Below are 25979 nucleotides of genomic sequence, written 5' to 3' on the forward strand. Positions count from 1 at the left end.
CTGTGCATCAGCTTGGGACCAAGGGCTTTTTCATAAGGGATAAAAGGATAAAAACTGCAGGATCTCACTGCTATTAAATATAGACTAGGCTAAAACCAGAGAAAACAGAGAACAAGAACAAAACAACAGTTAACAATGGTTGTTTTGGGGGGCTGTTGCTTCATAGTTGCAGGGTCTCTGAGGATCACGAAAAGGGTAAGAGGTGATAGTGGCACTTAGTGACGAAAAAAGTCTACTTGTTAATGTTAACTCAAGAAATTAGGAAAAAAAATCCTAGGATGTAAAAAAAAAGTTATATATCTTCAGCAACTAAAAGAAATGAATGAAATCAATAAACATAAATTAGCTCCATTAAGGTTTTTTCACCCCTGGAGATTAAATAGCATATTCACTACCTTCTTCTAGAAGAATCAATATTAGTATATTGGCCCTGCTGTCAGAATGTATGAGAGGAAAAAGAAAATCATGGAGGGAAAATCCAATGCTGTCAAATAGAATCTAAAAGCCAAACAAAACTTCTTCAAAAAAAACTGTAACTGCTTATGGATGTGCACGGCTCTAAGGCTGTGTGCATTAGATAGCAAAAGAATGCCTTCCTTCCCACAGTCTGAGGACACAGGCTTGCTGTTGCTGCTATAGGCACCAGCCCAACCAGCACATTCCCAGGGTGTGAAGACAGCTTGGTAGTTCTTAGGAACACAGAGTGGGTGTGAAGGAGACACCTGTAAGAAGCTCTAGCAAGGACGGCAGAGTAGAAAGCAAGCCACGGGCTGCTGTCTAACGCTACCGTTGTGTACTAACTCATCCGAGAAAAATGGTTTGGACTCCAAAGTATTGTAATTATGGCTACTAGATAGAGGGGTAGCTGAGTAATAATCTAGATTGGAGATGTAGTCCTGCTGATATCATAAAGCTAAACTCTTTAAGATTGTCTTGTACTTGTGAGATGTGGTTTTGCTGTGTAAGTGGCTGGCTTCAAACCTTTGAGGCTTCTGTCTTAGCTTCTTAAGTTTACAAGGATGTATGGCCACACTTCACTCCTAAAATTTAATTCGTGACTACTATTTGGTATCTACTGAAACTGTATCTCTAGATGTTCACAGAACATGGTGCAGAGGATCTTGGCTAGAGCTATCAACGGAATTGACCTATGGAGGTTATAAAGAAAAACGTGGCTGTCTGGAGTCTGCAGCCCTGGATGCTAACCTAGCATCCACAAAACAAGATGTGTCAATGTGCACAGCTGTTGATAGGAATATAAAGTGGCTAAAAAGGAACAGCCTTCTACTCCTCTCAAACCTTATTACTTGATGAAAAGATTTCTATCAGGAAGTTAGAAATTTCAGTTGCATGTAATTATAGAACCTTAGTAATCACAAGTACCGAGTGAATTAAGTAAGAATTATCATTTTGATAGTTATTTACTTTAGTAGAATTCTGAATTTGAAGGCAATGTTCTAAATAACTGCATGTATGCTCATGTATGTGTGTGTGGTTCTCCTCTCCTCTCCATCCACCCACCCACCCACCCACCCACCCACCCACCCATTCATCCATCTACTGAAGCAAGACTAGCTGGCTGGCAAGACCCAGAATCCTCCTTCGTCGGCTTGCCCAGTGCTGGTTTACAGGTGCACACCACCACTTTTGGCTTTTTCTTTGGTGCTGAGCATCTTGAACATAGGTCCTCATGCTTGTGATGCAAACAAACCTTTTGCTCAGGGAGCCATCTCTCGAGCCTCTGAACTCATTTTCATAACAACTCTTTGATACTGGTGTCACCTACCCCTTCTACAGGGGTTGTCTAAAACCATCAGAAAACACATTTTTTCCTAATGGTCTTAGGAACTGAGACACTGATCCTCTATTGGTCTACATGCAGATGAGCCCACACAGGAGTACCTGGAACTGTATTAAAGGGTTGTGCATTAGGAAGGTTGAGAACCACTGTAATTAGAGGATGCTTGTTTATCACAGAACAACATTGTGAGGCATTGGCAGAGTTAAGGCTCAAATGCAGACTCTTAGATTACTAATACATACTTTACTGAAATTCAATAAATTGAACTTTCAAGCAGTGTTTGAATATGCTGTTCTGTAAAGAGTATTTACAATGTTTAGCAACGATTGAGACTTGTCAAACAAAGAACCCCACATCTTTATTTCCAGGTTGTAAAACCTGGGAAGTGCTGCTAGTCACCAGGATTCTTGACACTTAACAATCAGATACTGACAATCAGAAAAACCCATTCTTCCAATATGTAGAGCTATTAACTTAGGGGACTGATTGTATAAGAGAAGTAAATATATTATTTTATCATCCACAAAGTATAACTTTATTTTACTTGGAGGACTTTTAAAGATTCTCTCTAACTATGAAGTCTCTAGAGAGAAAGGTAAACTATTCTTTACTATAATTAAGGTTCATAGTCCTGGGTATGACAGCCTGTGTCAAATATTCATTGTTACACAATGTTAATATTTATAATATCTTCCCTGTAACATTTAATCTTTGTTTTTTTGGTACTGTGGTTGGAACCCAGGACCTCTTGCATAGTAGTTAAATGGTCTACCACTCAGCTACATCTTCCAGACCTTCCCAGTAAACCTGAGCTGAGCAAATTACTCTAAGGTAGGTTTAGTTCTAAGTGAGTTTCCAGATTCAAGTCCAAAAACCTGTGATTTGACTTACAGCCATTCTGTAGCAAGACAAGATGATTAGTACACCATGCTAAATCTTAGCTACTATGGGCTTGGTAAGTGTGGAAGCTGGTGGCCAAGAAATATCTCTGACAATGAATCTTTAAATGTTTCATCCAAGATAAGACAAACTCTGTGCTAGTTCAGAGGGCAGAGATGATACACGGTTGTATATTCAATCCAATACAATGGAAAACAGGGGTCCAGTCACTGGTTGAAGTCAGAATCCTTCCAGTTTGTGGGTACCACCTAGAGGTGATTTCACTCGGACAAAAAAACTCTATATATGTTAAGGAGAGAAAGCATTCCAGGTTCAATTATTTTATGTCTTTTGTTTGTTTTGTTTGGCTCATCATTGGAAAACTTCCCGAGGTTTAACAGGTAAAGTGCTTGTGGCATGAACATGAGGAACTGGATTCAGGTCCTTAGAACCCCTGTAAAAGCCAGGTGAGGAGATGCCCAACTGTAGTACCGTGCTGGGAGCAGGGAGACAGGAGGATTACGGGTTTGCTGGCCAGTGTAAACAAAAGATGAGCCCCTGGCTCAGCGAGAGAGCCTGTCTCAAAACTCAGGGTAGAGGGCATGACAGACGGTTTGGGGGTTAAGAGAGCTTAGTGTTCTTCAGAGGACCTGGGTGCAGTTCCCAGCAGCCACATCAGGTGGCTACAAATGCCTGTAACTCCAGTTCCAAGGGACCCAATTACATTTTTCTGAACTTCCCAGCACAAGGTATGCATGAGGTGCACATACATGCACACAGACGCTCACACTAAAGACTAAATGCATGCTTTTAAAAAGGCAAGGAGCAGCAGAGGCAGAGATTGTTGGCAAGCTGTGCACACACAGAGACGGGTGCGAGTGCACACACAGAGACGGATGTGAGCATACACATGCACACACAGAGACGGGTGTGAGCGCACACATGTACACACAGAGACGGGTGCGAGCACACACAGAGATGGGTGTGAGCACACACATGCATACACAGACAGGTGCGAGTGCACACACAGAGACGGGTGTGAGCACACACATGCATACACAGAGACGGGTGCGAGTGCACACACAGAGATGGGTGCGAGTGCACACACAGAGATGGGTGTGAGCACACACATGCATACACAGAGATGGTGCAAGTGCACACATGCACACACAGAGACGGGTACAAGTGCACACACAGAGACGGGTGTGAGCACACACATGCATACACAGACACAGTGCAAGTGCACACATGCACACACAGAGACGGGTACAAGTGCACACACAGAGACGGGTGCGAGTGCACACATGCACACACAGACGGGTGCGAGTGCACACACAGAGACAGGTGTGAGCACACACAGAGACGAGTGTGAGCGCACACACGCACACACAGAGACGGGTGTGAGTGCATACACAGAGATGGGGCAAGTGCACACATGCACACACAGAGCAGAAGATGGTTTAATAACTGTTGAGGGGAAAGAAAGGGGCAAAAGTAGTCACAAGCCTTTACTCTGTAAAGTTCTCTCTTGCACAGCTTCCTTTCACGAGACATTTTCTTAGTGGAATAAGATAAGAACATCAAAAGGTGTGGTCATTTCTACCAGAATTTCTGATTACAGTTCAAAACATTTATCCTACATGACTAAGAATCAAAGAATGAAAAACAAAACAAAATAAAACAAAACAGGATTGTCTATCAGTGCTCACAATGCTGGGGTTCAGAAAATTGTGTAGCAATCACATAGTTGAATAAGTATCAAAACTGAAAGGTAGAATAAACTAACTTAAAATTTTAGTTCGTCCTTCATAAAACCTAATTTTATTTCATACAAGTCACTTCCCCTCAGGCTTATGTCCAGAAAATGATGTTCCAATATGTGACCTAAATCCATGAGGCCTTCCACAGAGCCCAGGCTGGGATGTAATTTGAAATAGAGCGTGAGATCTTGGCCTGTCATCTCCAGTGGATCATGGTCATTACCAGCCTGATATTTCTGGGCAACAGAAAAAGTAAACTGGTACATTTTTCCAAATGTGGACAAATTTACCACTTATGGTCTCGTGTGTGTGTGTGTGTGTGTGTGTGTGTGTGTGTGTGTGTGTGTGTGTGGTTTTAAAGTATGACCTACCCTCAAAAAGATCTATTTATTCTAGACCAAAATAAGCTTACTACATGGAGCATAAAAAGAGAATGGAGAGCTGGGCGTTGGTTGTGCACACCTTTAATCCCAGCACTTGGGAGGCAGAGGCAGGCAGATCTCTGTGAGTTCGAGGCCAGGCTGGTCTACAGAGGGAGTTCCAGGACAGCCTCCAAAACAATACAGAGAAACCCCATCTTGAAAAACCAAAAAAAAAAAAAAAAAAAAAAAAAAAAAAAGTGTATTTACACAATATGTGGTAATTCTAGAAATAGACAAAAGGCAGAATACCTTTTCTCATCACCTAATTAAATAAAACTATTAACTGAATCTTCTTGGAATAAATGAGAATGCTGATTACTGACAAACATAAAGCTAAATGAGCATGATGAGTTACATATTCTCTGATCATCAGTTCAACCTTACTCTTAGGACTTAGGACGCACTAGAAACTAAGTAAAATTGAAGCTATGTATAAGCCTAAGTTCTTAACTAGGATCACACTTTACAGTCACCTGAGAACTCATTTTGGGAGAGCCTGTCTAAAAAACACACATGTTTAAGTCCAGGATGGAAATCTGGAAAAGACTGCTTGGTAACTCTAAACACCCTTGGCTGCCAATGGCTGCCAAAAGCTTATAGTTTATGGAGAGATGAAGCTATGAACATTTTCTAATCTACAATCAGCAATTTTGTGGTTATAGATTAAGTAAATGGGCCCTTAAACAGTGGGTTTCCACTTTCATTTCTGCCCATATTCTAGCTATAAAACATTAAGAAATGTCTCTGTGTCTGAACTTCCTTATGGATAACATGAATACAACAGCATGCAATTCAGAGCATTGAGATAGTAATTCAATTAAAAATATATAATCACGTTAAAAGACTTAGCATGGTGCAACATCAAGCCCACCATAGTTATGACTAAGAATTACTAATAGTACTAAGTACACTGCATTTTATACACATTATATACCAAGAAAGAACTAAATTACTAAGAATAGTATCAAGTACACTGCATTTTATACAGCCAATTCAAGGTCAAAGTCTTAACAAACTCTCAGCACAAGGTACTAACCAGCAGAAGAGGTGTCCTTTGCCGCAGTCCACAGCAGGGGCTCTCAGCAAGGGGAAGCTGAGGGTGTCAGATCCAGAGGAATTTGACACCTGTTTTGTCAGTCTGACTGCTCTTTCACAGCCTGCAGTAGGACACCATTTAATGGCAGGATTATTTTCAACAAAGGCCTGTTTAAAAATCATAGTAAGAAGGAAAACAAAAGAAACTTATTTCAGCTGCAAATTCTGAAGCAGAGTATATCTCCACAGTGACTCAAAGCCAAGTAAAAGAATGAAATCAAACACAAGAGTTCAACTTTAAAAAACACTAAAAACAGTACTTGAAATACGTCAGAAACAAGAATGTGGCATTTACTTTAGCAATAGAATGATTTTCAAAACTTTTTTCTTTAATCTAAAAACCAGATAAATGATAATAAAGTAAAAATGCAACTATCTGCATAAACATGTCTAACATAAGAACGATTTACTATATACTGTGCCCCTTTTTTGATTAAATGTAAGCAGAAATGTGTATGTTATATTTTAATAACTAAGTTTCTAAATGCCATTTTGAGAAATAAATAAAAAATCAGTATTATAATATTTTCTACATTAAAGAGGTAGGGCCTAATTTTTTTAAGATTACATAATAGCATTTAAAGTAAGAAAAATCTATACAAAGTAACTGAAGTAGAAGTTTTAAGTTATGTACACAAAAAAGGAATCTGCATGTTTCCCATTAACTCCTAATGAAAATAGAGGATAGGGAAAAAAAGACAAAAAATTATAATTTATTGTATTAAACTATTAATTGGAATAGGAAGTTATTAATTTCCAAGTTAAAACTTTGTTTCTTACTATGTATATTGAATGATATTTTATCAATCAGTTATAAAAAAGGGACAGCTCTTTTGTGGGGGGTTAACTTTCATTTTGCCTTTTATGCTTAAAAATTCTGCTTTGGCTCAAAGTTTTAATTAACATTACCATTGATACAGCATTTTTTTCCTGGAAAACAAAGAGAATACTATTTTGTTTATAAAAATAAAATACAGGCTTAATAAACAGGTACTGTACCTTAATATCAAACTGTAGGTAGCGTTTGTCCATCTCCTTAGAAACTACGCTTTCTATAATATCTACAGGCACAAGTTGAAAGCACTCATATGCAGGGCAGAAAATATTATGGGCTTCACCCTCTTGAATTTTCAGATTTAAAAACCTGTTAAAATACCAAAGGACAGAAAAGGGGAGAAGAAGTGAGGTTTTGTACATCCTAGCAATATTTTTCTTCTTGATGTATTCTCCACGAGTGTGCTTAAGAAACACCAAGAGCTATATATGCGGTGGTGTATGCTTAGTGCGTACCAGGACCTGCTCTTCTCCTCCAGATCTCATTCTGCCACAGCTTCGCATGCTAGCCCACTGCAACTCCGCCCTCCAGAGGCTGAGGCTGGAAGGAGGCCTTCAAGTTTGTAAGGTAGCTAGACTACACCACAGAGTGAAAACGTCTGTCAAAAAGCTAAAACCTCAGACTAATTCAAACCAAGCTAAACAAACAAAGCACACTGGAAAAACAGGGAGTATCATTTGAAACAACTAGCATTTGCTCAAGCACCCCCCCCCACTTTGTTATTTGTTTTACTTTGTCCTTTGAAAAATCTGAAATACTTTTCACGTAAAAAATTCAGAACTGAGTGACCTAGAAAGGTCATACAAAATTCTCAATATTCTATCTCTTATACCCACATGGAGGGCCTCACCCTCCCTGGGGAATGATGTGGGGATTGGGTGGAGGGTTGGGGGGCTGGTGGAGGGACAAGGGAGGAGGGGTGGGAGAGGGAGCTGGGATTGACATGTGAAGCATGCATGTTTCTAATTTAAATAAAAACACATTGAAGGAAAAAATATTCTATTTAACTAAAAGGGAAGTTATCCAGAGATCAAAGTTTTTGTAGCATCAATGAAATATATAGCATACCTTTTTAAAGAAAAACCTTTCCCCTTATATTTCATTTAGATGAATATTATAATGAGTTCTCTGTCATATTCTATGTACACTAATGAGGTAGTAAAAAAGGTATATTGCAAAGTAGAAAGAAGTACATGGTGAATTAACTCATTCACAAAAAGTTTTGAGCTAGAAAGAGTTTAGTCTTATATTTAATGATCTTTAGCAATTTATTTTAATGATAAAAATCTTATTTTCACCATATTTTAATTAGGATACTAATATATACTTCTCACGGCTGTTACACAGATTAGATAGTAAAATATATGCAAAAGACCTGGTATTGGTTAAGAATCTGTATGTTGGGTACATATCTAAAAAGAGAACTCTCAACAGAGGAATCTCAAACGACCCAATGACACTTACGGAATTGTTCAACATCTTTAGTCATCAGGAAAATGCAAATCAAAACAATTCCCAGATAACATCTTACACTGATCAGAATGGCTAAGATCAAAAACACCAATGACAGCTTATGCTGGAGAGGATGTGGAGAAAGGGGAACACCCCTCCATTGCTGGTGGGAGTGCAAACTTGTAGAGTTGCTTTGGAAATCAATATGGAGGTTTCTCAGAAAATTGAGACTTAATCTACCTCAAGATCCAGATATACCACTTTTAGGCATATATCCAAAGGATGCATACTCATACCACAAGGACATTTGCTTAACTATGCTCACACCAGCATTATTTGTAATAGCCAGAATCTGGGAACAACCTACATGCCCCTCAACCGAAAAATGAATAAAGAATATGTGGTAAACTTACGCAATGGAGTACTACTCAGCGATAAAAAATAACGACATCTTGAAATTTGCAGACAAATGGAGAGAACACCATCCTGAGTGAGGCAACCCAGACTCAGAAAGACAAATGTAGTATGCACCCAGTGGATATTAGACATAAAGCAACCGACAACCCGCCTACAGGCCACAATCCCAGAGAACCCCAGGTAACAAAGAGGACACTAAGAGAGACATACATGGATCCGCCTGGGAAGAGGAAATAGACAAGATCTCCTGAGTAAATTGGGAGTATGGGGGCAGGAAGGAGGGTGGAATTGGTTAGGGGAGGAGGGAAAAATGTATAGTTCAATAAAAAAGAATCTGAATGTTTTAGAAGATATTATAACTGTTATTTAATATAATGTATATACAAGCAAGAAATAAACTTTTAGAGTCTGGATTTTAATGGCCTTTAAATTTTTTGAGACAAGCTTTTATGTACCCTAGGAAGCCTCACACTTGGTATGTAACTGAGAACAGCCTTGAACTTGTGGTCCTCTTGCCTCTACTTCACACACAGGCATGAGCCAGCAGGCCAGGGCTACATGACACTGAGGCTGGTACTCACGAATGCCAGCCACACATTCTGCCAACGTGGATGCATTTCTGGCTGTGGATTATACTATACTGAACTATTCTAGAGGGAACTAATGGAGAATAGACAACTAAACTATGACTGCCTGGTTAACACGATGAACAACTTTGATTTTTCTATTCTCTTCTTCCTTTAGTGGTATCTATTAATTTCACTGCACTTAGGAAGAAAAAGAAAATCAAGGGAGACTTAGAAAGCCTGCCTCAGACATGAGGCTTAAAGCTTACTATTCTGAAGAACGTGTCAGTGTGGGTGGGAAAGAGTAATTTCCTTTTCTTTAAGTCCTTGGCACAGATCCTCAAAGCATCTGGTCACAATGATAATGTAGAGAAGATGGGAGGGTTCTCAAGCTCACACTATTCTTCATTAAAGGCCAAGTTTTATTTTTCTACATGCAGCTAACAGAAGGCTTAGAAAAAGATTTACATGTATTTGTGTGTGGAGGTAGGGCACACACGCCACAATGTACATGACTACCTGCAGGAGTTATTTCTCTGTTTCCATAATGTGAGTTTGGAGGATCAAACTCAGGCCACCAGGCTTAGAGGCCAATGCCATTATTTGCTAAGCTATCATCCCTCTAGCCAGACTGCTATTAATTTTCAAAGATTTTTTTGTAACTAGTGTATCAACCACCCAATTTGTTTTACTGGTGCCTGATTTGAGAAGCGCTGTCCTGGATCGGTAGGTGGAGAACACTAGGTAGCTGGTACAGTAGCAAGGAAACAATAAGCAAATAGTTATGTGAGGAAGGTCAGCCAAGACCAAAACGTTCAAGTAATTCCAAGGCAAGGTCAGTTTTCACATAAGAGCCAAGTTCAACAGCCACACGGTGGAAAACCTAAGCAACACTTCCTCCAACAGTATAGTTAACACTTTGAAACTAAATACCCAGAGAAGATTTTCCGCTCCAGAATTGGGTCAAAGATTGCTTTAATCTGTGAGTTTTGACCCCTGTGAATTAGTTTACTTGTATCAGCTACATTGACTCGATCCTATTAGACTAAAAAGTCTAGTCTATGTTTAAAATCCACAACAAAATCAGGCATGCTGATTTACTCTGACTTTTAGAAAAGTAGTTTGTTCCCTCCAAATGAAGCCTTGCTTCACGCTGTGGCAGAAGACATAAAAACACCACAAACAAAAGCAGTATACAGAGGTAGGGGAAGGCGGGGGGAGGATGACACAGGCAGAAAGAGGCGTGCAGGAAGGAGAACAGGAAGTTTTTAGTGCGTATGTGTTTGTGTGCAGGCACACAAGCATCCTGGAAACACGATCATCCACCTCCTTTGAGACAGTCTCCCACGGCCACGGAACTAGAGTGCTGGTTTAAAGTGAACGCTAGACTGGCTGGCCAAGGAGCCCCAGGGTTCAGACTTTCTACCTCTCTAGCACTGGGACTATAAGTGCATGCTACTATGCTGATGTTTCTGTGTGTGTTCTAGGGATTGAGCTTGGTTTCCTATGCTTGGACAACTACTTCATTCATAAGCTGAGTAAATTTGGGAAGCTAACAGAGATACTATCTTAACTGTGGTGATTGTTTCATGGTGTATACCTATGTCGGTTTATGACCTAATTGAGTTTAAATGTATAGATTGACATATGTCAACTGCACCACAGCAAAAGTGTAAAACAAGGCAATACAAAACAAACAGCAAATGAAGAAACCCTGCCAGGCCTTGGCTTTCTCACTCATGCAATGCTCCCCAGAGCCCTACACTGGTTCACAATATTCCACGAAAAAGTATGAAAGGTTTTCTTAGATACTTATGACATACTTTGGTTCAATCATCAAAATAAAATTTTGTAGCTGGGCGTTGGTGGCGCACGCCTTTAATCCCAGCACTCGGGAAGCAGAGGCAGGCGGATCTCTGTGAGTTCGAGGCCGGGCTGGACCGATAGCCTCCAAAACAATACAGAGAAACCCTGTCTCGAAAAACCAAAAAGAAAAAAAAATAAATAAAATTTTGTGACTCCAGAGACAGTAAGATACTGTACTACTCATTTATATTGGTTTGTTTCAAAAGCTGTCTCAGAAAGTGCAACTATAAAGTTAACAAATAATGAGAATGTATAAAACCAAGAAAGGTAATAAAGAGGAAATGAGAGAAAAACATTAAAAGCAAAATAAAATTTCCACTGTAATACACACCCAATCTTCTAACATAGGCATTTGACTCCAAAATAACAAGAAAAGAATTTTAAATATTTACATTCTTACAGATTTTCAGGCTATCTACTTGCATTAAAAAGTTCAGAGACCTCTGGACATTGGTGTCGCACGCCTTTAATCCCAACGCTGGGGAGACAGAGGCAGGTGGAGCTCGGTGAGTTTGAGACCAGCCTGGTCTACAGAATGAGTTCCAGGACAGGCTCCAAGGCAATACAGAGAAATCCTGTCTCAGAAAGTCAAAAGTGAAAAAAAATAAATAAATAAAAAGTTCAGAGACCACAAATGCTTAAAATCCCTGGGATACAAGACAGACTGATTCTTGATATTTAGGTTACATTTGAAATTTATATTATGTGTAATATAAATAAAAATACTAATAGAATTGTTTAGATATATTTTCTTTCATGTCAGAGGAAAAACAAAAATATTCTTTGCAATAAAGCATAGTATGTTGCAGTGTATTTTAGAAACCAACATAAATGATCCACATACTATTAAATACTGAAAACAAACAATTTCATTACAAAACCAAAGGTGCTATCACGTAGTAGTAAGAGATGGAGAAACTGTTCATATACTCACGATTCCCAACATCCTCTACAAAAATCATGTCCACAGGGCATGTCCACTGGATCTTCAAACACAGAGATACTGCACATACAAATGTCACACTGGAGATGTACAAGAAAAGTGACTTAACAGGGTCACACTCTAAAGAGAAGCAATACATTCATTTTGTTCAATAGTTTACAACAAAAAATACTACAGTAATCATAAGCCTTAAAAGTTAAATATCTCAAGCCAGGTGGTGGTGGCGCACGCCTTTAGTCCCAACACTGGGGAGGCAGAGGCATGCGGCTCTCTGTGAGTTCGAGGCCAGCCTGTTCTACAAAACTAAAAAGAGAAACCCTGTTTAGAAAAACAAAACAAATTAGATGTCTTGTAGGAGGAGGGGTGGGAGGGAAAATTGTGATTTGGAATGTAAAATGAAAAAAAAAAAAGAAAGAAAAAAGCTAAATGTCTCAAAGCTACAAAGTCTGTAAAGAGTGCCTAGTTTGGACTTAATAATAAATGCCATGACTGGCTTCTTTTTTTTTTTTATATTGGTTATGGCATTTAGTGTCTTAATGCAAAAACCAAACTAAGTTTAGCTATTATCAGCACTGTGTATTAGCAAAGGGAAGCACAAGAAACAAGTCATTAGCATCTACTCAGGTCAAGATCACACAGGCACAACAACACACCCACGTCAGCGTGTGTCTTTCTCTCCATGCTCACTGTGGAAAATGCACAGAAAGAAACAGCAACTTCGTGCTTTGAACACACTTCAGGGTTTTTAAGACTGGCAACTTGGGCTGGGGATGTGGCTCAGTGGTACAGCACTTGCCTAGCAGGGTTGAGCACGCAAGTTCAACTGCTAGCACCTTCTACCCTAAACCCCTCCCCACACATAAAAAATAAGTAGCAAAGGAAAGCTTCCATGCAAGGAAGTCTGATACAAAACCATGTTATCTTTTGACATGACTTATGAGAAACAAACCTTTATGCAAGATGTGAATTATAGAATAGGATTTTGCTTTCCTAAATGGTCCCTACACAAGACAAAGGGTGCTTTCACATTGCTTACAAACTTTGAGTGGGTAGACCACTCAAGAAGACTATGTCCTGCACAGCACACAGCTGGATGCTGTTTCTCTCACACACAGGCAGTACTGCTCCATGTTAAAGGAGAAGCATTTACTAAGAAAATGCACTCAGAAGCTTTGCTAGCCAAGTGCATGATCATAAAAATATATTGCAAATGCTTTAAAATTAGCATTCAGCAAAGTATTTTAACAGTTTTAGGTTAAGCATGCATACTACAAACCAAGTTTTTGTATTTCAAGTATGCTGTATTGAAATAACTGAATACTTTTACATAAAAATATAGCACATGGCTTTTTAAAATTGTTTTGAGGTAAGAAAATATTTTACTTTACAACCTATAATTCAGAGATCACAAAAACATTTACCTAAGCATGAAAATAACTGAGCCTTCAAAGCAAGGTACAACATTCAGTTATAATAATATAGCTAGTCACTCCATGGAACAGTATCACATAGTTCCAAAGTTGAAAGACTTTAAAAGCAAAGCTATGGGAAGTACAATAAGTCATACCACACTGGTATCTAAATCCCCAGGAGACAGACTGATTTCATCTGGAGAGGTGACAGAAGAGCGTGTCGTCCTTGGAGTTCTTGGGGAAGGAAGCGTGTCCCAGGCATTGTACCCACTTGGTGGTGGAGTTGGCATCTGCACCCCTGACCGTTGGCAGCAGTTCTCTGGGTTGGACATCCAAGCTTCAAGTAATTTCTCCCTGTCCCAATCTTCAGGAAAAATAGAACAGATGTCTATTAAAACCCAGAAACTACAATGTTTTGAAACCTACTAATAACAGAAACAGGATAAATGAAGATACATGTCATCCAAGTTAAAAAATACAGAATTTATATACAATAGTAACTACAAAGGCATGTGTAGGTAGACTGAAGTTAGTAATATTTTAAAGTAGAATTTTAACTCCTATTACAAATAGTAATATCTAAGAACGTGCTCAGAATTTCCAGTAATGTCTACTGATATTTTAAGTAGATGGCTAACACCATTTAGAATTTACTAAATTTTTTTTGGTAGAGGTTTAATTTTGCCAGGTTTTAAATTCATAATTGTGCTATTGTCTTCACAATGGTCTCTAGCTTTAAAATGATTATATAGTCCTAAAGGTCATTTGGCAAAGAGCATGAAAGTAGAATGAACTTCCCAACGGATTGGGCTATAAGTAAGGTTTCAGTGAATTAAGTATAAATCTGTATTAGGGGAGTTTAAATCTGGCTTAATCTAAAACACATAATCTTCCCTTTGTGAACAATTATAAAATGGTTAAATGAAACACATTATCATAAAGTCCAAAGCCACAAAAATCCAGTTAAAAATGCTAAAATATTCAATTATTTAGCTTAGAGTTGCACATATAATATGTTTTTTACTTAATTTACGTCTCCCAACAAAGTCTTAGGTTATTATTTAGGTGAAGAAACCAAGATTCAGGGGCGTTACTTAACTTACCCAACCTCAGAAAGAGACTTGAAACCTCTCTGGGATTCCATAGTGTTCTTTCCACCATCACACACTGTCAAGTGTATTAAAAGTGCCCCCCTCAAATGTAAAACAGAACGATATAATCTAGTCATCTGCTTATTCACAAGAACCAAAGTCAGCCTACTAGTGTGATACCTGGACAATCATGTTTCTTAGCATTAACTGTAATGGCTACAGAACTCAACATAGGTGCTAACCAACAGATGAACAGACAAAGAACACCCCTCACACACACACACACACAACTTTTTTTTTAAACTCATCTTTTTTTTTAAATTATTTATTACATATACACCAGATTGAATTGTAGATGGTTGTGAGCCACCATGTGGTTGCTGGGAACTGAACTCAAGACCTCTGGAAGAGCAGTCAGTGCTCTTAACATCTGAGCCATCTCTCCAGCCCCACACACAACTTTTAAAGTTCTTCTGGGAACCAAGTAAAGTTGGTTATACCTTTTCATGTAAGGATGTGGCCTTTCTATTTTGCTTCTACTTCCCATTTCTTATGCCCACTATAGCAGAAAACAATGTCTACAATTTCTGCCATTTGCTTAGTATATATGGGACCCTATATACAGATACTATGTCCCTTTCTTTGTTCCACTCATATAGAAAAGCAATTTAGAAAGTTACCTGCCTCTCTTAATGCTTTCCAAGCAATCTGATTTAGATTTCAGAAAAAGAGAAAATTTTCAGACATGGTTATCAGCAGTGGTTTATTACATTATATAATCACAGATAATAATGCTTGGTATACATTCAAGTGAAATGCACAAATATTCTGAACAGGAATATTTAGTCTCTTGACAAAGAGAACACTGCAAGTCAAGTTAAACTGACATTGGTAAAACTATCATTTATAATGCCCAAGGACTCTCAATGAAGTATACCCCAAAACCAACTATATCTTACTCTTGGAATAGGCAAGTGGTTGAGTATTGCAATAGGTAACTTATAACACTAGTATGTTCAAAGAGACAAACAGTATAGGCATTTCTTCTTAAGACTGACAAAAGTACAACACATTGAAAAATGATTCTTGACTTTTTAAAGAAAGCTGAGGAGACTGTAAGCAGAGTGAATAGAGCCTGAGAACAGGAGAAAATCTTTAGTAGATATATATACTGCTAAAATTAACCACCACCCTACTTTCCAACTGCCAGTTCTCAAAACAAACACAAAGGTCAATACACATTTTTTAAATGCTCAACATTGTTAGCCACTGGGATTCCATCTCACTCTATCCAGAATAACTAGAGAATAAAAGTATGAATGTTAGGACAAGGATGTGATAGGCTAGAGACTCTTCACTGCTGGCTGGGGTGTTAGACGGTACAGCTACTATGCAAATCAGTATGTCTCTCAGAAATTGGAAGTAAAACGCCACATATGAGAGAGCTATGCCACCACTTCTGGGGACACACTCAAAGGATTCTATGCTCTATCATAGAGAAACTTGCACATCTATTTATTGCTACTCTCGTCATAAAAGAAGGCAATGGAATTAGCCTACACAGACATGAACAAACGAAGAAATAATGAAAATGTGGCACATGCACACACTGACATTTTATTATCTGTAAAGAGAAATGAAATTACAAAATTTTCAGGAAATGGATAAGTCTAGAAATTATTATAGTAAAGTAATCCAGACTTAGAAGACAAATACTGCATGATCTCTCCTTATCTAAATATGGGTATGTCATGAAATACATGAGATGGTAAAAGGTTTAAGCATGGAGAGTATTAGAACACAGTGACATGAAGGAGGAACGGGGACTACTGGAACTGCAAGGGTTATGGGTGGCAGGAGAATGTGAAGGGAGAGTAAGGGAGGAAGATCACCAGACAATTGCACATGACAATGTCTAATAAAACTTCTTTGCATGCTAACTGAAAAGATAAGGAATCTACATGCACACGATCAACTGAAGTTTTAGGTAAAAAGACAACGGAGCAGAAAAGGGTAGAGTTCTCCGTAAAGGACAGATTGCCATGCAAAGATTATAATTTTAATCCACATCTTACAAAAATGAACTAAAATTTCATCATAAAACTGGACCTAGGGATGTGTAGCTTAGTGGCAAACATCTTGCCTAGCATGGGGCCCAAAGATTGAGCATTAGCAAATTATAGCATCAAATAAAGAAGCTATAAAGCACAGAGAAAACACAGGACAGGTCAGGCATGAGGAGTCTGACTGGCTGATTTGCTACTTGGTTGTTTGTGATAAGATTTCCTGTGTACCCTAGATTATCCTTAAACTTACTGCAGTTCTGCTGCTCCAGCCTTCCTGGTATAGGGATCACAAATTTCCCATTTGGTTTTCTCCAAGACCACTGTTTGCCACAGAGTAAAGAACAAACTAGTACCTGATTTCATTTTTTACTTAGTCCAAGAAAATGAAAGGCGTCACTCACAATAAGCATTATAACAGGGTGTTACACCATATAATTAACCCAGATCAAAGGGTGTGTGCATGTGTGTGTAATAACCGTGATACAAATGATCTGACTGTTCTTGTAAATCATGATACCCACAAGATATGTTTCGACTACAATAGGCTGAGTTCAGTGTCTGGTAAAAAGGAAGAAGATTCTACCAGACCAGCACTACAAATAGCAGCCATAAATGAACAAAACACAAATCATAACGTTCTGAAGACACTAGAGAGATGTTGCAGAATGTTTGTGCACACTGTAAACATGTGTCTCTGCCTAAGGCACCTTCTGATTGGTTTAATAAAGAGCTGAATGGCCAATAGTGAGGCAGGAGAGAAAGAGAAGGAGGAATCTGGGTGCCTCGATTTTGCCAGTGGACTTGAAACAAGTCAGATGTGCCATACTGAGTAAAGGAAAAAGCCATGTGGAAGACTATATATTAAAAATATGGGTTAGTTAAGTTGTAAGAGTCAGCTGGGGACAAGTCTAAGGTAAAGGCCAAGCTTTCATAATTACTAAGAAGTCTCCACGTCATTATTTAGGGGTTGGTGATCCAGAGACAGTCTGATGAGAACGTTTGTTACAGAGAGCAACAAGGAGCAGCAGAAAATGGAGAGCACTGACTGAGAAAGCACCAAGTGCCTGTTTGTATAACGCCTCAAAGCATTACTTATAAAGGCAGAAAGGGGTACACAATTAACAGTGGGCTCACGGTTACCTAATTGGGAGACTATGTAGGCTAGTATTCAGTAACATGAAAGTTTTAAAATACATATTAATTTTGAAAACATCATGAACAATTTGTGTACTGATCTCATTATTGTTGAAAATAATGGTGATATCCCTCTGTTGAATTTTTCTCCCAAATAACATTACTTCTAGAATCACATAAAATATTACTACAAAGAAAAAGCCATCAAATTTATTTTTACTGTGAAATTAATAATTGCAAAAAAGTACCTTTACTTCTGTGAATTTAACTTACTACTTAAAAATAATATTGGCAAAGGCTACTTCTGTGTTAGGAAATTGTCTATAATTATAATCTAGCAGAACACCACATCTGGGATACATCCTCCATTCAGTTCCTCAAAGGTTTTTCATTGCTGCCCTCCAAAATGTTAGCAATAGTACACAGTGTAAAACTCACCTTTGAAATGGGCCATCATTTCAAATTCCAGATGTGTTACTTATTTACCTATATAAACTTGAGCAAAATCTAGAAAAATTACAACCACTTTAACTAGATCCTTCTAACCCTAAGTGTGCGTTGAGAACCTAGCAGAAGCAACACAATGTAGCCACTAAGGACAAACAACTCTTAAAATGTTCTATTCAGATTAAAGTAACCATAAATTAATTAATGTAAAGGTAAATACCATCTTCCAAATTTATTTTAAAGTACAACCAAACAATTTTCTTGGATGTAGTCACTGAAAGTGGTAACTATAACAACTTCAAAATGTTTAGAATGTATTATAAGGAAATTACGGTAAAAATTGATTCTCATTTAAAATATATTAAGTATTATCAAACTGTCAGGTATATAAAATAATTTTCTTGTACATTATGACTTTCAAAATAGTTTCATATGTCTTTGTTTTTTCTTTAGTTTTCGAGACAGTATTTCACTGTGTCGCCCTGGCTGTTCTGGAACTCACGCTGTAGACCAGGCTGGCTTTGAAGTCACAGAGATCCACCTGCCTCTGCCTCCCACGTGCTGGGATTAAAGGCGTGCGTCATTACCACCTGGCAATTTTGTTTTATTTTTGGTTTTTCGAGACAGGGTTTCTTTGTATAGCCCTGGTTGTCCTTGAATTTACTCTGTAGACCAGGCTGGCCTTGAACTCAAGAGATCCGCCTGCCCCTGCCTCCTGAGTGCTGGTATCAAAGGTATGAGGCACCACTGGTTGGCTCCATTATGTCATTTTTTAATAAAGGAAAACAGTATTGTAATAATTCACAGATTAAATATGCCAAGTTTAGTCCTACCTACCACAAGTATTTCTCAGTAGAATTATCTGCTTTGATTCTATGTCACTGGTCATCTAGCTAACTGTAGGTAAAAGGGCCAACCAAAACACCCACCTTGGCTCTGACATCAGAGCCAACTCTCCCCCTGACCAACCTAAACTAGAAACCAACAAGACTCCATGAGCAGCCTGAGCAGGAAACCAACCAATCCCTGAGCACCCTGACTTTCAACCAGAGCTAGTGAAAGAAACACAATCAGGATCTGAAACCTGAGCCACAGTAAAGGAAAGACTTTATCTCTGAACTAAAAACCAAAGGAAAACACCCTGACTCTGAAACCAGTGCAAAGAAACACACTTTGTACCTAGAATCAGAGACAGTGAAAGAGATGCACCCTGGCCCTAAAGCGAGAGAGAGCCAAAGGGCTAAAGAGGCCAGTGAAAGAAAGAATTGGGCCCTGAAATCAAAGCCATCTGTGCCTGACCAACTGAAACAAAGAGCCAACAAATCCCTGAGTAGGAAACCAACCAATCCCTAGAAAAACCTCTCCCTGGAAAACTCTGCCCCTAAGAAGCCCTATATAAGGCCCTCTGCCTGTTCAGTTGCTGGTAATCCTTTCCCAGCCTGGTGGAGGCAGCCACTCTCCTGGACTGCTCCTTCCCAAATAAATTTCTTGGCACAGAAGAGTAGAACTTGCTGAGACATTCCCTCAGGGGCTGAGCAAGACTGAGACGGGAAGAAACTTGCTAGGATTTTCCCTTAGGGGCTGAGCAAGGCTGAGCAGAGAAAGGCGACAACTTCTCCCCAGAGCCTCCCCTTTACCAGCCTGCAGCTGAAGAAGTGACATCTTGGGCGGCAGAAGTGGTTAGCTTTGATAGGACATCCCCTTAGGGGAAGAGAGCTCAGCTGTGATGGCTTTCTCCTGGAAAGGCGCAGGATTGCTATAACTTGTGGGGAGACCATCTCCCACAGCACCCCAGCTTCAGGTAGCCTGGCTCCCCTGTAAATCAAGACACCGCTGCAGCCCCAGAGCTGTGTAACACTCCCGCTTGCTCCCATTTTGGTGCCGAAACCCGCACTCGCACTCGCTCACAAATATTTACTGAGTGTCTTTAAAGTCAGGCGGTGAAGATGGACAATGATAGGAAAACTACCCACAACCCTTCTCTTCGTGGAACTTACAGTAAGGAGATTACTAAGCACACATACAAAAAATTCACCACTGTTAAAAGCACCACGAAGAGGCAGACACTCCTTGTCAGGGAGGAAGACGGGTGGCCCCTGAGAAACAGCAAGGCACACACCCCTAAGGGATGAGTGAGCGCTGCCCGATGAAAGGGGGAGGGGCAGGTGCTGCAGGTGGAGGACACTGCAGTGCTATGGTAAGGAGGGACAGCGGCACTGCTGGGACACTGAGGTCAGCACAGCTGAAGAAGGGCGACATGACTAAGCAGAAGCACTGTGAGAGTAGACCAAGAACTAGCAGGGGCTGCAAACATACAGGTTCTGCAAACATAGTTTTCTCTTCAGTTTAGCAGGAAATCAAAGTAGAGCGGTTATGACTACAGGTGAAAAGAATATTCTGAGTAGAGCAGGACGAACAAAAATTGGACAGGCTGTGAGGGAGTAAAGAAACAAACCGGAAGAAGGCCACTGCATGCTGAAACCGAGGCCAGGGGCCAGGCAAGGTGGTGCCAGGGGAACAGGAGAGGACTGAGAATTGGCAGTGAGACAGTCCGGGGCCTGAGGGAGAAGACATGTCAGCTCGTGTCCCAGTCGGGTGTCGGCCACTTCTCCCCACAGGCACAGGGAATACCAGTGGACGAGGCGCACTGGGAGAGCAGGACTGCACAACTACCACAAGAACTTGGGTGTTCTTGGTATGTTCTGGAAGGTGCTAGCTACAAGATACAGAGCACAGAACAAAGATGTGTTGTGGAGGGAGGAAAGGCATGGTGAGGACAGCCTGTGTTGAACAGAGGAGACGATGAACTGCCAAGGCAGTTAGGAGCTCTATTGACACGGATTTCTTCTAAGGACAAGCAAGGCATACTATACTGTTTTAGAAATCTTACTGTCTCAACAGGTCCCACTAAATCTTGTGAGTTCAGGAGTTTGAAGCACCTGCTGTCCTTACAGAGGACATTGGTTTGATTGCCAGCACCTATACGGTGGCTCACAGCAACCAGTAACTCCACCTGTAGGAGATCCAACACCCTTCCCTGACCTCCACAGCACCGGGCCAGCATGGAGTGCACAGACACACATGCAGGCAAAACATTCACACATAAATCTGATCAAATGCTTTTAACACAGGTTTCTTTTATCATTGCAAAATGTCTAAGAACGTGTCTTGAAGATGTAAATACTATTTAGTAAACATCACAAAACATTTGGTACTTCTGTTTAATTTAGGCCAACTTTATCACTATAGATCTAAATTTGACAACAGATAGCATAACCTATATTCCTATGAAAAGCAAAGTGTCATCAAGACTATGATCTTCCACAGATGAGTTTACAACTCTGAAGCAGAGCTTTACTTGTAATTGAGGGTAGCTATGTGCACTGTTCTACACCTGAATACAGCTGATCTCTGTAAATTTTATTTCATTATCGAATATCAGTGATACTAGCTAAAAAAATGCAAAAGAGATGCCCATTAGAAAACTCGTAAGCTGCACCTAATGCTTTGACAGGAGAAATACAAAACAAATGTTTCATCACGTTATCAGGGCCAGGCACAGAGGGGTGTGCCTGGATTTGTGTGTCTGAAGCACAACTGCGATCTGTAGACCAGCCTGCTCACACTATGAGAAAAAAAAAACACACCAAACACACACACACACAAAGTTATTGTAGAATGGACAAATGTTGAAAGGAAAAATTCAATTAGAGTTTACTTAGAGCTTACTTGTAAGAACATAGGTATCTGTGGCAAAGATGACTATTTGCAAAAGTATTGACAGTTAACAGCATAACTGTTGTACTTGTGCTGCCTGGCTAAAATATGGCCAATAAAATATGTGTAGGAATGATACATGACACATCTGGGATGGGTTCAGAAACTTTACCATAACTATTCTTCCCCTTCTGAATGGTTGGCTAGGATGAAGATGAACTACTTCAAGATGTGAAGTCTTGGTGCCCCTGAATGACTGTGTGGAGTTCCATTTCACATCAAGATAGACATGCTTTGAGCTGTGTAATATGATTAAGAGATGTTTCAGCTGATCCTAAGTGCTAAAGTAGTTCTTCCTTAGTCACAGAGGACATGTCCTAAGACTTGAATTAGAAGCCTATGGACAGTACTAGACCATGTGAATAAAATTCTAAGAGCTTATATACAAAGGACTTTTTTTAAATCTACACATGTGATAAAGTTCAGTTTATAAATGACCAACAACTAATTGGATAGTCACAGCAATGTACTCTAACAAAACTTCCAACACCACTGAGCTATTATTAAGTAAAGCTAGGTTACCTGAGCACCAGCTTTGTCATACCATAAAGGCTGCTCTCATAGGGAGAGATGGCTACTTACTGATGAGGGGTGAGTACAGCAGAGAGGTCCAAAAGACTGGACAAAAGACTGAGCCTGAGGCCATGGAATCTTATGCCATTCTGAATGGTGTGCAACTAAAAACTTAGGTTTACTTCTTGAACTTTCCATTGATAATTATAGACTATAGCTGAGCATGGGTAACTAAAACCATGGAAACCAAAATCAAAGACTCAGATAAATGAGATATATGATGACCCCACTGATGAATAGCTTCAATTTTTCTGCCAGGTCTGCATCCTATTTCTTTAAACTAATTTTTATTGTTTTTACTTTCAGGTTTTTGAGCCCAGGCTGTCGAGAACCTTACTATGCAGCCCATGGTGACCCTCCTATCTGCCACTCGTAAGTGCAGGGAGGAGACACGACACCTTGCTTTCTACACTACACTTAACTATACATTCTGCGTGAAAGAGGTCAAGCAAAAGATGTAATATATTTAGTGGTGCTATGAGCCTAACTCTAAAGAAACATGGTAACACAATTTAAGGCATTTTTTATTTCAGTTCTAGTTAGGTTCTTGTTTAGTTATTTTGAGACAGGGTCTTCCTATGTAACCTACTTTAGTCTTGAACTCATCATCCTGAGTTACAGGATTTTAAATGTTCCTTTCACTCCCAAGATTCTGTATAAGTTTTCATATTATGAATGTTAGCCATTATCATTAGCTAAAAGGAGACTATTCCACTATTAAATTGCCTCACTAAGCAAGCACACTATATACAACACTGAGCTATATCTCCAGTCCAAGAAGTGTTTTGACCCAGAATTTACTTTGAAGTTTAAAAGATAATAATGAAGAAACAATATTAAAGCAAAAGCAAAGATTTTTAAAAACATAAAATAAAATTTCAAGTATGTTTATTCATTTCACAATTATTTTCTGAAATTAATATATATTTGGTATTATGGAAATACACACACACACACACACACACACACACACACACACACACACACGCACAAAGGAATTTCCAGGTTAATAATGAGAAAATTCAAACAAAGACATTTACTACTTTAGTCTGAGTATGTAAAACAGTAGTTCTCAACCCGTGGTCGTGACCCCTTTGGGGATCACCTAACACCATCTGAAAACATGTATTTCTGATGCTTTTAGGAACTGAGACACTGCTCCCTTCCCCATCTCCAGGAAGGTCTACCCACATGTAGATATACTAACATAGTACCTGGAACAACCTATTGAAGACTTGCAGTGTTAACAAGGTTGAAAATCACTGGTGTAAGACATGTATGTGTGTGTGTGTGTGTGTGTGTGTGTGTGCTGTGTGTAGAATATAATTGAAACAGGAAGAGTCCCAAAAGATACAAGGACAGAAAAATTCTAAGAAGATGTGTTTTTTAAGGACAAATTGGGATACATTGTAAAAGAACCATAGAGATAAAAGCCCAGATGAAGAAACCCGTGCCATAGGTCTACTTTAAAAACTGGATGGGTTTAAAGTCTGGGGAGACAGTGAAGAGTGTTCATCCATGGAATGACAGGCTCATACTGGCATTTTTAAATGACAGGAACTATGTACTGGGTGAAACCAGAACAACAAAACTGAAGATCAGGATCAGAGTACTACAATGATGAAAATTGTCTAAATTTAAGTCGTCAGTTGGAATAAAAGAATGAAGATTAGTAGAGGCTGAGGAAGTACTCCCAGGGTAGTTAGATGAGGTTGGTGTTCACCTATCAGTGAGGAGGTAACTGAGGACACTGTTAGGTTACACAGAAAATAACAAATAAACCATGAGAAATACAGTTTAGAAAACTTGGCTACAGTCAGAGTGTAGGCACACAGCTATTATGACTCAGGTCATTTAAAAAATTATTGGTTTCATAGCAGTCCACTTAAGCAGACTTGTTTAAATGTATTTCGAAGCTCCACACCCCCATCTCAGGACTCTGAAGCTACTCTTGGAATCTATGTTTAATTTCCAGGCCATTCTTTTTACAGTGATTCAGAAGGAAAAAAACCACCAATGATAGAATTATGAAAATACTAGTACTAATGGTGTGATTCTGAAGATTTAGCAAGTAAATTGGTAATAGTGGTTCTCAACCCAGGATAAAATACTGAGGTCTGAACTTTTTTGCTTTTGTTTTGTTTTGGCTTTTAAGATAGGGTTCCTTTGTGTAACAACCCTGAATGTCTTGGAACTCCTGGCTTCGTAGAACAGGCTGGCCTTGCACTCACAGAGATCCGCCTACCTCTGTCTCCTGAGTGCTGGGATTATTATGATCAAAAGAGAAACAGTTTGGGAAGTAACATGCTATTTTGGTGTTCAAGATAAAGACTTCTGAAAAACAGACAACTGGAGCTTCAAAATAACTGGAATAGGACTGATACTTACTACTCTGTTTTAAAATGTATTTTTGTTAAAATTGAGCACTTCCCCCCTGTTGTGGGATACTTATACACTGTGTGAAGATGTGCTTTTGTGATTGGTGCAATGAAGAGCTTAATGGGTAATAGCTAGGCAGGAGGTACAGGCTGGACTTCTGGGCACCGAGAGCTCTGGGAAGAAGAAAAGTGGAGCTGCCAGTGAGACATGGAGAGAAGCAGGGGGGAGAGATGGAAGGGAAGTGATGCCACCGCATGGCAGAACATAGGTTAACACAAATGGTTTAACTAAAGTTTAAGAGCTGTTTGAGATAAGCCTAAGCTAAAGGTCAAGCTGTCACAATCAATAAGACTCTCCATTTAATTATTTGGGAGTTGGCTGGCAGGCCAGAGAAAGACTCGTCACATTCCCTTTTATTTAGACAAAAGGGGGAAATGTTGTGGGATATGTGTACACTGTGTGAGGATGTACTGCTGTGACTGGCGTAATGAAAAGTTTAATGGCCAATAGATAGGCAGGAGGGGCAAGCCAGGCTTCTAGGCAGAGAGAGAGCTCTGGGAAGAAAGGTGGAGTCGCCAGCTGGACACAGAGGAAGCAGGATGTGCAGGAGGAGAGGTAAAATCCGTGAGCCACATTACAGGACATAGATTAACAGAAAGCATAAGTGAAGGCCATGCGTTCATAATTGGTAAGTCTCCGTGTGGTTATTTGGGAGCTGGCTGGCTGGCAGGTAAGAGAAAGATTCCTTACATCTTTCTTTTAAAAATTATTTTAAAGTCAGGAAGTGCTGTTCTTTAAAGCCAGACAAATTAGCAAATATCAAGTATGCCAGGAGAGTATAACCTGGCATGCAACAACTTCCAAAGTGACTGTGCTAAGAACCACAGTGAACAAAGGACAAATTTGGGTAAATTTTTTTAGTTGGTTATATCTTTAAGGAAAAAAAATACTACAAAAGTGAATAAATAAAAAAATAAATAAGATTTTCAAATCTTAATTTCATTTTGTAGATTTCATGGAGAGAAACAGCTTTTGACTAAGTATAATTGATAACACAACTGAGC

General features: G+C 39.4%; 1 protein-coding gene across 6 annotated transcripts in view; it reads right to left on the minus strand.

The window, feature by feature from the left end:
- The window catches only part of Ankib1 (ankyrin repeat and IBR domain containing 1), a 108545-nt gene that overhangs the window by 34164 nt on the left and 48402 nt on the right, over window positions 1–25979 (minus strand). For all 6 annotated transcript variants that reach the window (XM_040728713.1, XM_040728712.1, XM_040728711.1 and 3 more), the window contains exons 6-9: window positions 13604–13812; window positions 12028–12116; window positions 6957–7101; window positions 5899–6065 (exon numbers count right to left, since the gene is read on the minus strand). In XM_040728713.1, the coding sequence (XP_040584647.1) occupies window positions 5899–6065; window positions 6957–7101; window positions 12028–12116; window positions 13604–13812 (610 nt within the window). The remainder of the gene's footprint in view (window positions 1–5898; window positions 6066–6956; window positions 7102–12027; window positions 12117–13603; window positions 13813–25979) is intronic.

This window comes from Mesocricetus auratus, unplaced genomic scaffold (assembly GCF_017639785.1).
Source record: "Mesocricetus auratus isolate SY011 unplaced genomic scaffold, BCM_Maur_2.0 Super-Scaffold_100019, whole genome shotgun sequence".
Lineage (NCBI taxonomy): Eukaryota > Metazoa > Chordata > Mammalia > Rodentia > Cricetidae > Mesocricetus > Mesocricetus auratus.